Source organism: Sciurus carolinensis, chromosome 9, assembly GCF_902686445.1.
Source record: "Sciurus carolinensis chromosome 9, mSciCar1.2, whole genome shotgun sequence".
Classification (NCBI taxonomy): Eukaryota; Metazoa; Chordata; class Mammalia; order Rodentia; family Sciuridae; genus Sciurus; species Sciurus carolinensis.
In genome coordinates, this window is record NC_062221.1 from 69,977,710 (window position 1) to 69,992,129 (window position 14,420).

General features: G+C 51.2%; 1 protein-coding gene across 2 annotated transcripts in view; it reads left to right on the forward strand.

Annotated features, from left to right (window-relative positions):
• The first annotated feature begins 271 nt into the window (after nt 1–271).
• Adcy5 (adenylate cyclase 5) overlaps nt 272–14,420 on the forward strand; it is a 150,545-nt gene continuing 136,396 nt past the window's right edge. For both annotated transcript variants that reach the window (XM_047563470.1, XM_047563471.1), the window contains exon 1: nt 272–2,617. In XM_047563470.1, coding sequence (XP_047419426.1) covers nt 1,490–2,617 — 1,128 coding nt within the window. In that variant the 5' untranslated portion in view covers nt 272–1,489. The remainder of the gene's footprint in view (nt 2,618–14,420) is intronic.

The following is a 14,420-nucleotide window of genomic DNA, read 5'->3' on the forward strand; positions in this document are numbered from 1 at the left end:
CGGCGAAGGGATCGCGGGCTGGACCTGGCTCCAGGCGCCAGGGAGGGAGGGGCGCAGCGAGAATTTTAGGTGAGGAAGGGGCGCTGGGGGCCCCCGGGCCCGGCCTGAGGATGCCCGCAGGCCGCCGAGGCCGGGGCAGTGGCCCGGCCGAGGGCGGAGGCGGCCGCGCGCCGTTGTGAGCCGAGGCCGGAGCGGCGCGGGGGGCGGGGAAGCGGCGGGAGGAGGGGATGCGGAGGGCGCTTCGGCGGCGGCGGCGGCGAGCGGGCAAGAAGGGAGGAGCGGCGCGAGCGGCCGGAGCGGCGCAGGGCCCGAGGCGTGCATGGCGCGCCCGGAGCCGAGATCCCGCGGGCCCCCCCGGAGCGCCCCCGGGGAGCCACGGCTCTTCGGCGGGTCCCTCTCGGCCCGCTGCTTCTGAGCCCCGGCCCTCCATCTCTGGATGCTGTGCTCCCGTAGAGAAGCCCGCCTGCGTTGGGGCAGTACGGCGGTGGCGCTGCGCCGGATTCCGCCCTCCGCTTAGCCGTTCTGCGCCCGGCCGCGGTGGGCCCGCAGCCGCCGGCAAGAAGCTTGAGGCAAGCGGAACCAGCGCAACAGCTCTCGGGACCGGCGGGTGCGGGCCAGCCACGCTTGGTTTGGGGGAAAGGGGGAGGCGAGAGGGGAAGGGCCGCACCTCAGGAGCCGGTCCTCGCCCCCGCCCCCTGCGCGGACGCGCGGAAGGCTCGGCTCGGCTTTCGCGGGGGCCACGCTCCCACTCGGGCCACGGGAGGTGGGGGATGCGGACGACAGCCCCCCCAGGATCCAGGACCCTCCCCCCAGGGCTCCGGAGCTGTTGCTCCGCCCGCCGCCCCCTCCCCCGTGCTCTCCACCCCCCATCCCACCTCCCCACCCCTCGTAAGAAAATAATGCTGGCTGGCGCCCGCACCTCCCAGTCGCTCCCAGTCCGCTGCGAGGAAAGGGCGCCCGCTGTGTCTCTGTGCCGGGACCCCCGCAGAGCCGACCTCGTCGCCACCTCTCTCCGAGTGCCGCTGGGCTCTGCTTAGGCATTATCTGCAAGCGCCGCGCTCGGGCATTGCCAGCTCCGGGGAGGCGCCGCCCGCAAGGACACCTCTCCGTCCCGCCTCGTCCGCAACTCCGGCCCTCGTCGAGCTCGACGCGAGCCAGGAGTCTGGACGTCTCTCTGCGCGCCGCGCAGTAGCTGGAGCAGTCTCCGCTGCCCCAGCTCAGAGCTAACTCCTTCTCGGACCTGGGACTCTTGACTCGGATTCTCTGCTACTTCTCACCTCCGGGCTGCGCCTGCCTCTCCGCTCGACCTCCGTTGCCCTCCTCACCGCTCAGGACGGGGGTGCCAAGATGCCCCGCTGCTGCGCAGGGCCCCGGGCCGCCCCCGACGTGTGACCCCAGCCTGGTCCCCCTGCTCGGCCGTCCGCCCTCCCCTTGGAGACCCCCGGCCCGGTCCCCGGGGGAGGAGGAAGACGACGAGGCCGAGGGGGGGATGTCCGGCTCCAAAAGCGTGAGCCCTCCGGGCTACGCGGCGCAGACAGCGGCGGCGCCGGCGCCCCGGGGAGGCCCAGAGCACCGCTCCGCATGGGGGGAGGCCGATTCCCGCGCCAATGGTTACCCCCATGCCCCTGGGGGTTCCACCCGCAGCTCCACCAAGAAACCCGGAGGGGCGGTGACCCCGCAGCAGCAGCAGCGCCTGGCTGGCCGCTGGCGCGGCGACGACGACGATGATCCTCCGCTGAGTGGCGACGACCCCCTGGCTGGGGGCTTCGGCTTCAGCTTCCGTTCCAAGTCTGCCTGGCAAGAGCGCGGCGGCGACGACTGCGGTCGCGGGAGCAGGCGGCAGCGTCGGGGCGCGGCCGGCGGGGGCAGCACCCGGGCGCCCCCTGCGGGCGGCGGTGGCGGCTCGGCGGCTGCGGCAGCTGCGGCTGGCGGGACGGAGGTGCGCCCCCGTTCGGTGGAGCTGGGCCTGGAGGAGCGGCGGGGCAAGGGTCGCGCGGCCGACGAAGTAGAGGCCGGCGCCGTCGAGGGCGGTGAAGGGTCTGGGGATGGCGGCAGCTCAGAGGACTCAGGCTCAGGGCCCGGCGCGGTACTGTCGCTGGGTGCCTGCTGCCTGGCGTTGCTGCAGATATTCCGCTCCAAGAAGTTCCCGTCGGACAAGTTGGAGCGGCTGTACCAGCGTTACTTCTTCCGCCTGAACCAGAGCAGTCTCACCATGCTCATGGCCGTGCTGGTGCTCGTGTGCCTCGTCATGCTGGCCTTCCACGCGGCGCGGCCCCCGCTTCAGCTGCCCTACCTGGCCGTGCTAGCGGCCGCTGTGGGAGTGATCCTCATTATGGCCGTGCTCTGCAACCGTGCAGCCTTCCACCAAGACCACATGGGCCTGGCCTGCTATGCGCTCATCGCGGTGGTGCTGGCCGTCCAGGTGGTGGGCCTTCTGCTGCCACAGCCGCGCAGCGCCTCTGAGGGCATCTGGTGGACGGTGTTCTTCATCTACACCATCTACACCCTGCTGCCCGTGCGCATGCGGGCTGCTGTGCTCAGCGGGGTGCTCCTGTCTGCCCTCCACCTGGCTATCGCCCTGCGTACCAACGCCCAGGACCAGTTTCTGCTCAAACAGGTAGGAGCCCTGCCACAGGCACTGGACCATGAGACTTGGCAGGCCTCGGCCTGATTCCAGAAAGTGATCCCACCTTTACTCTTTAAAGTGGTGAAAAGAGCCAGAGAGATATGGCTTCTTGGTCCCCCTTGCATCCCAGTGTCTTCATTTACAACAGAGTGCTTTTGTATTATTTATAATGTTCCTGGCCTGGTAGATGACAGGCTCCAAACTGTATCCATCAGTGCTGGATTTGAGTGAGGAAGGAGGCTTGGAGAAAATGGAGAAATCCCCATCTCTCCCTGAGCTTCAGTCCCTGTATACAAAAGACCTTATCTAAAGTGGCTGGACCCTCTAGCAGCCACCTCTCCTGAGCACCACTGCTGATTTGTTAACCCAGACCTAGATAGAAGGTTGTGGAGGAGGGATCCTGGCCACCCCTTGTCCAGTCTTCCGAAGCAGATAGGATAGCTCTGCCACTGTCTGAGGCTGGAGGTTTGGGAGCTAGAGATATCACTGAACTTTAAGGAAGACAAGTTTGTTTCCTTTACCAAAGTACTCTAAGGCAAGAACTTGCAGTTGGCACAAGTGGGAAGGAGCATCTGAGATGTGTGTGGCTGCAGTCCCCATTCTGGCCTGAGCAGAAAGCTGGTATTGAACATCATAACCCTTCCAAGGCTTGCTCTTGGTCGTTGCTTTTGGTGGGAGCTTTTTAATCCCTGCTGGCACTTGTTGGGCAAACATAGAACTATGGGCTAAGGAGGAGATAAAACTTCTACAGCTTCAGGCTTCTGTGAGAGGGATGATGCTTGCCATCCAGACCTTAGGGTGAGGCAGCCTCTGAGACATTCACACTTTCTCCTTTTAGCATCCTAATATCTGTCCCACTCCATGACCCTTATGGAACCTGCTTGTTTGTATGCTGTTCAACCGGACAGAGTAAAGGGGGTCTTGCTGTAGGCCAGTGTCTTGGTGCCCATCCCCACTGTACACTCCCTCCATCTCTTGGTATCTGCCTCCTCTCACAGAGTCTCTCTTCTCCCACCTCCTCTGTGCTAGGGATTGAACCCAGGGCCTTCCATATGCTGGGCAAGTGCTCTACCACTGAGGTACATTCCCAGCCCTCATAGAGCCTCTTAACAGTGATCTTTTGTCATTGACTTCTTCCTTCTTCCTACTTTTACTACCTTCCCCAGATTTTGATCCTGTTGGCTGTTGTGTCTTTCTTGGGATGCTCCCTTGTATCCCAACTTCCTGGAGTGCTGAACCTGCAGGATGCTCTGTGACAGGCCAAGCAGTCTCTCTGGTCCCAGGTTCCCTTTCTAGAAAATGAGAGGGTTGACTATGCCCCTTTGACTCCCACCAGCCTCTGCACCAAGCCTTGTCTCCTGTAAGGTACCTTCTCCTTTGGTTCCAGCCACATGGGGCTCTCCCTGTTCTGCATGGAGAGTCAGACATACACAGGAGCACTTATTTGTTCTCCAGTGTCCATTGGTTTTGCTGCCTGTTCAGTGTAACCTTCTTGAATACAGAGATCCTGAAGTATATGTTTTCCTTCCTCCACTCTCTCCCTTGCCTAGTCCGGAGTGGACTATTTAGTAATAATTTAATAGCCACTCCAATTTGGTTGAGGTCCAATGAGTAGAGTAGGTGGAGTTGTTGATGTTAAATTTTTTTCTGATCTAGGATCAGAAGGAAAAAATCCCTTTAGAGATTGGCTTTGAACTTGAGAGGGACATCTTTTGAGAGATGGTGGTTTGAACATGTTACTACTATTGTTAGTGCTTATAAAGACTCCAACTCTTTTGGCCCAAAGACCTATGCCCTCAGATGAGGGTCGTATCTCTGTTCTTGCCTTGGGTGGATATAGCGTTTTTGAAGAGGGAAGGGTATGTCATCCATATGGAGCAGTGGAGATTTCCAGGTTGGCTGTGGGTATTTCTGAACCAATTTTGGGATATAGGGTCTCATTACAGCCATAGGCAGTCTTGGACATAGGATTTCAGGAGAATGAGGTCAGATCCCAGATGAGGGAGCTGAACCTGGGCACTGCAACTCTGTCTTGGCATGAAATGCCATTGCCACAGGGTCTGACTTGCCTTCTGGTTTCTCAGGCAATATTCTCCCTTCCATTCCTGCCCCTACCAGCTCCCACTCCATGCTTCTCTATCCATTGTGGTCTGTAGACTTTTCCTTGGCTGTAGGATTTTGGATGGATTTACCCTTAACTTTTGATGATCTGTGTTGAGTACAGCAGAGCTTGTTTTAAATAGTCCAAGACAAGGGAATGTAAACATTCTTTCTATTTGGCTTCAGAGAAAACTATCTTTTTTTTGTTTGTACTTGATTTACCTTCTGATTATGCCTGTTATAAAATTTGTCTTTCTTGAACAAAGTGTGCTGGTGATGGGGACTATTAGTGTAGTATTAGTCTAGCATTGACCACTGCCTCATGGTATCCCAGAGTGGCAGGTATTTTTGAGGTGGCTTAGTTAGATACCATTTTTTTTTTTTAAATGAAGACACATGTCCAGGGAGAAGGGTGACAGTGAATGATCAGTGAATGACAGTGAGGATTCCTCTCCACAATACCTTGGGCACACAATAGGTCCTCATTGAAGTGTGTGGGTATTTCTTAACTTCTCTTGCAAGGCTGGCCTCCTGCCTCCCACCATCCTGAGCCTAATATCTGACCTGTGCACTTTGTTTTTCTTCCCCACCCCTTCTTACGTTTGGGCTCCGGTTAGGAGAAGAAGCATTTGGTTTCTTAACCAGTTGGTTTTTATTCAAGAGCCAAACAAGAGGCAAGGTGGGGCAGCCCCTCTGTGGGACGGTGTTCCTTTCTTCCCCTTTTCTGCATCTCTAGCTCTTGCCTTCCCCTGGGATCTGTCACCCTTCCCTTCTGCCCTTTCCCTCTTCCTGCCTCTGCCTTGCCTTTCTTCCTTTCTCTGACTTCCCCCTTTGGCCCCCTGTTGCTCCCAGCCCACTTCCCCTTTCCTTGCCCTTCCTACTTGTTCTGCTCCCCACTCTTACTCCCGTTGGTTCGTTTGTGGCCTCGGCCTCTTCCGTGCTCGTCTTGCTGTCGTCTCCTCATCTCCTCATCTCCACGCGGGGGTACAGTAGGAGCGTCATGGGGTTGTTTTTTCCTCCTCTTTTGCCTGTTAGAAGTCCCTCTGCTACACCCATACCATAAATAACACTCGAGCATCTGCCAAACACATTCCTCACTTGTGTTAATAGGCTGCAGTGATGCTGGAGCCTGTTGCCATGGCAACCTCATTTTTGTTTGACTGTATCCCACTCTGCTACATAAAGCCTCTGTGCTCACTCACACACAAACAAGCACACTCCACAACTATTACCCATGCTCGGATGTCAAAGATTATTTTGGAGACAGCATCTTTGGGCCCTGTGGGGGCAGGGTGGTCATTTGAGCCATGGAAAGGATCACCTCCTCTACCCAGTATTACCCTAGTAGGTCATAATGGATGGAGAGTTCTGCTCAAATGTGGGGTATTACTATTTCACAGCCACTTTGAACCTGTCTGATGTGGTTTCTGAGAAGATTCTGACCCCATGTGGGTAGCTAGGAGAGTCTAGTGTGGGATGTCCCATCCCCACCCAATCCTGTCCTCCTTTTGCTCCTTATTCCCTGCCTCCTGCCCCTTTGGGAGAAGCACAGTGATTTCCTGCATTTCTTCCTTTGTGCCTGTTTGAACTCACAACTGTCACCAGTTGTTCCAGCGATCAGAATGGCACAGGCATTGTGTGGGTGATGTTCTGTGACTGAGCACGTGTGAGTGTCTGTTGTGCGGAGGCAAGGATGGGTGGGGGTGGGGACATGGACCAGGAATCCACAGCTCTGGCTGCCCTAGGGCATGTGCACGTGTGAGCAAGCGCATGTGCCTGCCCATGTCTGTCTGTCAGTCAGGCATGCTGTCCCTGGTAATGGGGGTGGCCTGAGAAGCCTTTATGTTCACTTTGAAAGGAGATCCTCCTAGCTCTGTCCCGTTTGTTCTTGACTGGGAGCTGGCTTCCTATGGCCATTTGTCTTTCTGATTCTGGGCCTTGCTCATTCTTCTGACCTTGACCTCTGACTCCTCAGGGATATATGCACTCCCTCCCTTTTCCATAGTGATATTGGAGGCTGGACTTGAGTGGTCAAAACTCTTCACCCCGTGGAGTCCATCCTTCCCTTAAGGAACCTTTCCTATTGTGCAGTGGCTCAACAGCCTGGTAAACCCTACTGAAGAGCCCCCTCCTTGCTCTGTAACTTGACCCAGTGGCCTGTCTGGTGGGTCACTGTGACTGCCCCATATACACTGCTAGGTGGTATGGAGGACACTTCTACCAGCGCATTGTCTGCCACCAATTACCTCCCCTGTCACCTGTGCAGGAGAAATCTGGCTGAAAGTGAATTCCAATAGCACCAGCAGGCTGTGTGTGTGTGTGTGTGTGTGTGTGTGTGTGTGTGTTGCAGTGGGGGGTCAGTTGACTTTGAATCTGGAGTGGAGAAGGGTCTGCTTATCTTGCTAATTGTATTTAGCAGTTATGTTTGCTAATTGTCTTCGATCATGTTGCCTACTTCTCTAGGCAGCTAGGAGGGGATGTATGGAGAGAACAGAAGTGACTTCTGACAAGAGTTAGAGCAGGGTTTCTGGATAGGAAATTGCCTGCTAGATCTCAGGGGTACCTTGATCAATGTGGGGAGGACTTTAAGAATGATGAAGACTCAGCCATGGAGCAAAATGCCTGATGCTGAATTTGCAGGAAAGTTCACTGTTAATAATTCAATTTAAGTTGTGATTTGCAAGTAAGAGCATGAAGTCTCTGTGCTGCGGAACACAAAACAGAGTGCTCACATTTGTCTCTGAAGAGGACACAGGCAATTGTTCAGCCTCATCATGGAAACATGTTTGACCTTGCAGGAGAATTTTAAAAATCAGTGTACAAGCCTTGGACAGAAGCTCTCCTATATGGACAGACAGTCCTGGCCATAAGTTCCTGTGTCAGAGGGTGTAGCTGGCAGCAGAACAGGGCTGTGACCAGGGCTCATGCCAGGAACTGCCAAAGTGGAGACTCTCCTGGGAGGTGTGAATGGAGCTACCACTTTGGTCCCAGGCAGAGGTGGAGTGGGGAGAGGGCAGGGTGATGGGAGGAGGGGACTTCCCTGGGTTGTACCAACCTTTAGGTGGGTGACATCCAGTCCACAACTGCCTGCTCTTTATTTCAGCTAACTTTATTCATCTGTGGCAGGTCCAGCTTGTAGTCCTTTACTTCCCAGGAGAGCATCCTGGGCTGGGCATGGAAAGTTGCTCCGGGGGCTCCAACATGCCTGTTCCCATCAGCCCTTTGGGTGCAGTTATATAAGTGATGTTTGAGCATATTCTTTTCTCATCCATGCTTACCAGATGGGGGTAGCTGACTTGTGGAGGGCAAGATCAGCACTGATTTTCTCTCCTGAACACAAAACTTTATGGAGATAATTGAAAAGTCCCAATTTGTTTGTTTGTTTCTTTTTTCTTTTCTTTTCTTTTTTTTTTTCTTAAGGCAATGTCCAAATGTAGAATGGGTAAGATCTCTCTGCAGCCATTGTGAAGAAATCTGGGGGTTTTTAGTTAACAGACAGTGAGTGATCTTAAGGTGAGCTTGTGTTTTTGAGATGGCTAATAGGATCTTGGTTCAGTTTATATGCATATCCAATTCACAGGAAAATTGAGTTCTCCTAGTCTGAAATACGATATTTGATTCTAGAATTTAGATGAAGGGGACCAGTTTAGTAAGAGGACTGGAAACTTTGACTTCTGAGAGAACATTTGAGAGTGATGGGTATTTGGCTGGGAAAAGAATAAACCACAGCAGGTAAGAAACCCTAATGAGCTGGGCAAGGTGTTATTGCTAGGGCCCCTATTGTGAGACATTAGAGAAGGGGATAAATTATTTTTGGTTGCTTCCAAGGACAGGTTTAGGGTAAAGAAGTGAAAATAGTAGAAAATTTCAGCTCCAGGTAGTAGATACCTTCCAGCCATTGCTGTAGCACCCAAACCAAATGCCTCTTGGGGTATTCAGCTCTGTCCATGGAGGTATTCAAGTGGAGACCAGACAGTTGTCTGCCAAGCTTTTTATCAAGGAAATTGCCTGCTTGGTGGAAAGGAAGTTTGGATGGGTCACTGTATCATTGATTCCCAACTTTGGTTCATTGTAATTATCTTGGAAATTTTTGAAAAATGCAGACTACCAGGCCTTACTGGAAAGTGCAGCTTTAGTTCTGGGGTGGTCTCTCCTTTCCCTCCCACCTCCTCTCTCTCTCTCTCTCTCTTTTTTTTTTTTTTTTTTCATAATGGTGCTGAGGGTCCACATAGGTCCTTGAGCTTGCTAGGCACTGGCTCTACCACTGAGCTACCCTCCACCCAGCCTGGATCTAATTTTTTAAAATATTTTTTTGAGATGTTGAGAGACCTTTATTTTTTATTTATTTACCCCAGCCCCTGGATCTATTTTTTAAACAGCTTGGATCTCGTTTTCAAAGCTTCCTAGGTGGTCTTTATCATTATCATCATCATTAACCTCACTGGAGATTGAACCTAGGGGCTCTCTACCACTGAGCTACATTCCCAGCCCTTTCTATTTTTATTTTAAGACAGGACCTTGGCAAGTTGTTGAGGCTGGCCTTGAATTTGGAATCCTCAACCTTTGGAGTAGCTGGGATTACCAATGTCTGCCACCACACCTAGATCCCTAGGTGGTCTTGATGATCAACTCTTACAATTTGGGGTCATTTGTCAAGATGACCATTCAAGTTATACCCAACCCTAGGATTCAGTGGTTCAGTGACTGACAGCAGAATGGCCACCTCCTAGTCCTCTGTGGTGTCCTCTTGTCATGCCCTTCTCCGTATAGCTGTCAGCTTTTCATCACTACAAAAGTACCTGAGGCAGCTAACTTTATAAAGAAAAAAGGTTTATTTAGCTTGCAGTTCTAGGGGCTCAAGGGCATGGCACCTACCTTGGCTCAGTTCTTGGGAGCATTAGTTCACCTCATGGCGAATACCAAAGACAGGAGCCTTTTTGGGAGCAAGTGGTTCCATCTTGAACCAGGAGCAGAGAGACCTGGGTAGGGCCAAACACAGGCTCTTAGAGTAACCCTCTTGTAAAAACTACCAAGGAGTCACATGAGAACTAGCAAGATGCTGTAATCCCAGGGGCTTGGGAGGCTGAGCAGAAGGAGTGCAAGTTCAAAATCAGTCTCAGCAATGCAGTGAGACCCTGCCTCAAAATAAATAAAAAAAAAAAAAAAGAAAGAAAAAAAAGTGGGCTGGGGATATGACTAGTGGTAAAGCACCCCTGGGTTCAATCCCTGGTACCAAAAAAAAAAAAAAAAAAAAGGAACTAGTAACAGTTCATAAGAAATACCTCACACCCACAATGACCTGAGGACGTCCCCCTAGGTAGGCTTCACTCCCAAAGGTTCCATTACCTCCTAGCAGTGCCAGCCTGGGGACCAAGCCTTGAATCACAATGGACCCTTGGAAAACACAAATCATATTCAAACCATAGCACTTAGCCTCTGTTTAAAGAGCAAAACCACTGCATCTGTTCACAGGGTACCATCCAAGTGGGGCCAGTGTGTACTGATACAAGGATGCAGATCTGGAAGGTGGTCTGGTGATGGTGAAGGTGTGAAATGAACTGGGACTCTTGGTCTCTCATCTCTCCCTGCCATCCCAATCCCCTGCTTCCTGTTGGAGGCTAAGCAATCTGTGGTTCACCATTATGGGGTGGTGATTGGTGGACCTAGATTTGACTCCTGCTTTACTCATTCATTTGTGTCTGGTAACTCGATATGAAAACCACTGAGGAAATGCCAGGAATGGATGGTCTAGAATGTGGAGAAGAAGGAGGCTGGGAGTGGAAAAGCGAGGTAGGAGAGAGGGAGGAATTAGGGAGTTGGGAGGTGTTTGGAGAAGGAGAAGGAGGACTGAAGGAAAGGGAAAGGATAGTGGAGATTTATGAGGAGGCCAAGGACTTACAAGTGGGGGCAGGGATGCCTCTGGGAACAATGGGATGTAGTCACAAGAAGGGGGGTAGACAAACAAAACACAAGGAGACAGTGGAGGCTTTATTCTTGAGGCCAGCCTCATGTGTCAGTGTGAAATTGTGTTACTCCCCCACTACATCTTGAGGCCTCCTGACCTCACACTTTCAGAGTCCCCCTCCTTCCCCTCAGGGGCTCCTGGTTCTAATCACAGAGATTACCACAGTTCTACCTGCTTTTGGAAGGGCTCCAGTGCTTCACGTTCATCAGTGCTTAGCACATAGTAGGTGCTCAATGAGGGTTGAATGAACGAACAAGTGAATGAATGAGTGGTGGGGTGGGCGGACGCCTGCACGCAGACTCTGGGCTGTGCTGAAGTGCTAGACCAACACCTCCACAGAAGGAAGCTATGTAGCTCGGCTTGGAAGCCTATTTTGGTGGATTGTAATCCTAAACTCTGAGCAGGGCTTCCAGAATCCCTCCCGCTGCAATTTAAAATGTGTGCCTTAGAAACAGAGCTGTTGCCTGGCACTGCCGATACTATATCACTTCACAGATTTAAAACCATCATTAAGGCATTCTTGCAGCTTTCTCTCCATTCATTCAGATAACAATCGTTTATGTTGGTGCCCACTGTGTACCAGGCATTCTACTAGATCAGGGGGCTGCAAAGATGGTTCATATTGGGTCCCAGCTCTCCCAGGACTGCCTTAGGACCAGAGTCTCCCATTAAGTGTGTCCCTGGGAAGGGTGTTAATTAATGTTTCATATTATTCCCTACCAAATATACAATAGTATAACAACTATTTACATAGCATTACATTGTATCAGATAATATAAGTAACCTAGAGATGATTTCATACACAGGAAGATGTGTGTAGGTTATATGCAAAGATTGCACTATTTTATATAAGAGATTTGAAACCTGCAGGTTTTGGTATCTGAAGGGGTTCCTGGAACCAGTCCCCCAGAATACTAAGGGAGATAGCTGTGCTGGGTTCAACAGAAGTCTTAGACTCTAAAGCTTTTGACATGTTAATGTGCACAAAATTGTCAAGAGGGGGCTAGTGTATGAAGTTTTTATCAAACATATTTGAATGAAGACCATTTTCTTCATACCCAGAGTCATTAGTGTCTGTTAGAACCCACTTTAGCACTCAGTCTCGGGGCGGAGGCCCCCTGCCTCTGGGGTGGACCTACAGAGGCACCTAGAGGAGGCTGTTGGACAGCCTTCCTCCGTCGGGAGGGAGACTGCCAGGCTGCACTGGCTGGCTGCCTGTTTGCAAGGCTCATTCTCCATCTGGGTCAGCAGTTCTTTACAAAATAAAATGATGGGGCTGGAAGGGACCAGGAAGTGCCTCCTTTATCTAGCTTCAGTTTCTTTTAGGGGTTTTCTGCTGGTAGTAGACAGTGGATCAGGTTGGTCTTCTGTATAATGATCGAGTCGGGGCTGTGGGCTCCACTGAATGTCTTTCTAGAACTTTTGCTTCAGGAATTGAGTGTGTTACTGCGCATAGGAAAATAATGATGGGACATTGCAGATCATCCTTCTCCCCAGATTTTTATTTCTTTTTTTCCCACCCCTACTCTCCAAAAGGAGGAAACTCAAAGGATATCGATGGGGGCTGGGGCTGTAGATCAGTGGTGGAGCACTTGCCTTGTGTACGTGAAGTGCTGGGTTCTATCCTCAGTACCACATAAAATAAATAAAGGTATTGTGTCCATCTACAATTATATTTTCTTTTAAAAAAAGAATATTGATGATAAACAATGAGCCTTTACTACACAACTGGCGCAGGGCTAATAATCCCTTATATGCAAGACCTTTACTTAATCTTACTGTCAACAGTGAAGAAGGGATTTATTCCCTTTATATCACTGCAGAAACCAGGATAAGAGAAGGTAAGTAACTCTCCATGGTCACACAGCAAGCCTTGTAAGAGATGGGTCAGTGCCCCACCTGCATCCCCAGGGCATCTGCCTTTGGTTCCTGCCTAGCAGACTTCCAGCCCTTAGCATCTGAGGGCTTTCCCTGGCCTCAGGCCTTGAGGCCTGCTGGTAGGCAGGTCAGAAGTGGGTGCTTGTGTTCTCCAGTGTCTTCCAAAGTACTTTGGAAGGATTAAGCTCTGGTTGCTCACAGTGGACACAGTCTTGATAACACACACCTGCTCTTCCTTCTCTTCCTCCAGGCTTTCTTCCCTTCTAGTACTTCCTGGGTTACCTCCTAGAAAAACCATTTCTTTTTGTTTTTTGGTATTGGGGATTGAACCCAGGGGTGCTTTACCACTGAGCTACTTTCCTAGCCCTTTTTATATTTTGACACAGTAAGTTGCTTAGGACCTCTGCAAGTTGCTGATGTTGACTTTGAACTTTTGATTCTCCTTCCTCAGCCTCCTGAGCTGCTGGGATTATAGGAGTGTGCCACAGAGTCCAGCCAGAAAAAACATTTCTTTCTTTCTTTCTTTTTTTTTTTTTTTGTACTGGGAATTGAATTCAAGGCACTCAACCACTGAGTCACATCCCCAGCCCTATTTTGTATTTTATTTGAGACAGGGTCTCACTGAGTTGCTTAGTGCCTCGCTGTTGCTGAGACTGGCTTTGAACTTGAGATCCTCCTGCCTAAGCCTCCCAAGCTGCTGGGATTACAGACATGTGCCACCACGCCCAGCAGAAACACCATTTCTTGAGTCCTTGTCTCTAGGTTCCTTTTCAGGGAAATTCAGAGAGTGAAGAAGCAGATCCTAATGCAGGTTGGACTTGAATGCTAGGGAGGAGGAGGTGTTTTGCTGGGGACAGAAGGGTATCAGATGTAGAACTCGGTGGATGTAGAAGCCTGGGCCTCTGTCTTATTTGATAACATATGTTGTCACTAATATATTGGTTTCTGGACTAGATGGGTGATGTGAAAATTTAAAAACAAATTTTTAAGAAAATGTGTTTTTTTTTTAATTGTTAATGTTTAAGAAATTTATGTGACTTTCTCTGCCCTTTTTTGTTAGTACTCTGCTCTGTCTTCAAATTTCTAAGCTGTTCTTATAGGAGACAGTAGCCCTTGTGACCTTAAAAAAAAAAAAAAAAGGGTTTTCTTAGAATGAGAAAAGAAGATCCTTGACTTGGGGCATTTTTGCTGTAATGCAGGTCTGAAAGAAATTGCATGCTGACTTAAGGGCCTGCCAGCTTCTTGACCAGGCTGTGACATCATTCAGTCAGTGGAGGACTCGGTAATTACCGAGTCTTCTTCTGGAGTCTGCAGGGACCTTGTCTGCTATGGCAGTGCCTCCTCCTTGGTGTTTCTCTAGTTTGACACTCGGCTGACTTAACTCTGAAGGACCTTGCCCAGACTACACGCACAGACGTCTGAACTGGCTCATCTCAGCGCTCCATTGCTGAGCACCGTGTGTAGTATTGCTGAAGCCATGTACCCATAGGAATGAGACAGGGCCCTTGTGGGGGTTGGGGGGATTTCCCTCACACTAATAGACCTAGGCCAGGGTCCTTTTGAGGGTCCCTGTGTCGTCCTGCATGGTCATTTACCTCTGTGTGACCATATGGGCAGTGGAGGGGCTAGGGAGGGGGAAGGCTAGGATAGACATAATTCTATCCCAGATTCACCCTTGGATCCTCTGGGGAGCTTTGAAAAAGTACCTCTGCCAAAATCAACCCCAGACCACTCATATTAAACTCTCTAGGGATGAGGCTGGGTGTCCCTAGGTGTCCCCAAGAGACCTGGGCTTAGTGGCTCGAATCCTAGGCCAATGATTCCAATACCTCTTAGTTAGCATTTGATAGA